We start from the raw sequence: 668 nt of genomic DNA on the forward strand, positions 1-668 counted from the left end.
TCCTGCTGCTGCTGCTGCTGCTGCAGCAGCAGCAGCAGCAGCAGTTGGTGCTGCTGTTGCTGGTGCTGCTTGTGCTGCTGCTGCTGCTGCTGCTGCTGGCGCTGGGGGAGCAGCAGCAGCAGCAGCTTGCTGCTGCCTCGTCTCTGCTGCTCCCCTGCATGGCGGCAGCACGAGAGCACACGAAGACACAACCCGTCGCTGTGCATGCAGCAGCAGCAGCTGCTGCCCTTTCTGCTGCTGCAGCACCTGCATCTGCTGCTGTTGCATCTGCTGCTGCTGCTGCTGCATCTGCTGCTGCTGCTGCTGCATATGCTGCTGTTGCTGCTGCATCTGCTGCTGCATCTGCTGCTGCTGCATCTGTTGCTGTTGCATTTGCTGCTGCTGCATTTGTTGCTGCTGCATCTGCTGCTGCTGCTGCTGCATCGGCATCTGCTGCTGCTGCTGCATCTGCTGTTGCTGTATCTGTATCTGCTGTTGCTGTATCTGTATCTGCTGCTGCTGCATCTGTATCTGCTGCTGCTGCATCTGCTGCTGCTGCAACTGCTGCTGCTGCTGCTGCTGCTGCTGCTGCTGCTGCTGCTGCTGCTGCTGCTGTTCGCTGGAGGAGCCAGGAGCGTCTGTGCGGCGAACGACTCTGCCTAGGGGCACAGCAGCAACAGAGCGGAGCA

General features: G+C 60.5%; 1 protein-coding gene across 1 annotated transcript in view; it reads right to left on the reverse strand.

Moving 5' to 3' along the window:
• EMH_0048260 (Tyrosine kinase-like (TKL) protein, putative) overlaps nucleotides 1-668 on the reverse strand; it is a gene marked incomplete at both ends in the record, with an annotated part of 2,966 nt that overhangs the window by 1,811 nt on the left and 487 nt on the right. The window contains one exon of the mRNA XM_013496383.1: nucleotides 1-666. Coding sequence (XP_013351837.1) covers nucleotides 1-666 — 666 coding nt within the window. The remainder of the gene's footprint in view (nucleotides 667-668) is intronic.

This window comes from Eimeria mitis, genomic scaffold (genome assembly GCF_000499745.2).
Source record: "Eimeria mitis Houghton genomic scaffold, Emh_scaff2076, whole genome shotgun sequence".
NCBI lineage: Eukaryota > Apicomplexa > Conoidasida > Eucoccidiorida > Eimeriidae > Eimeria > Eimeria mitis.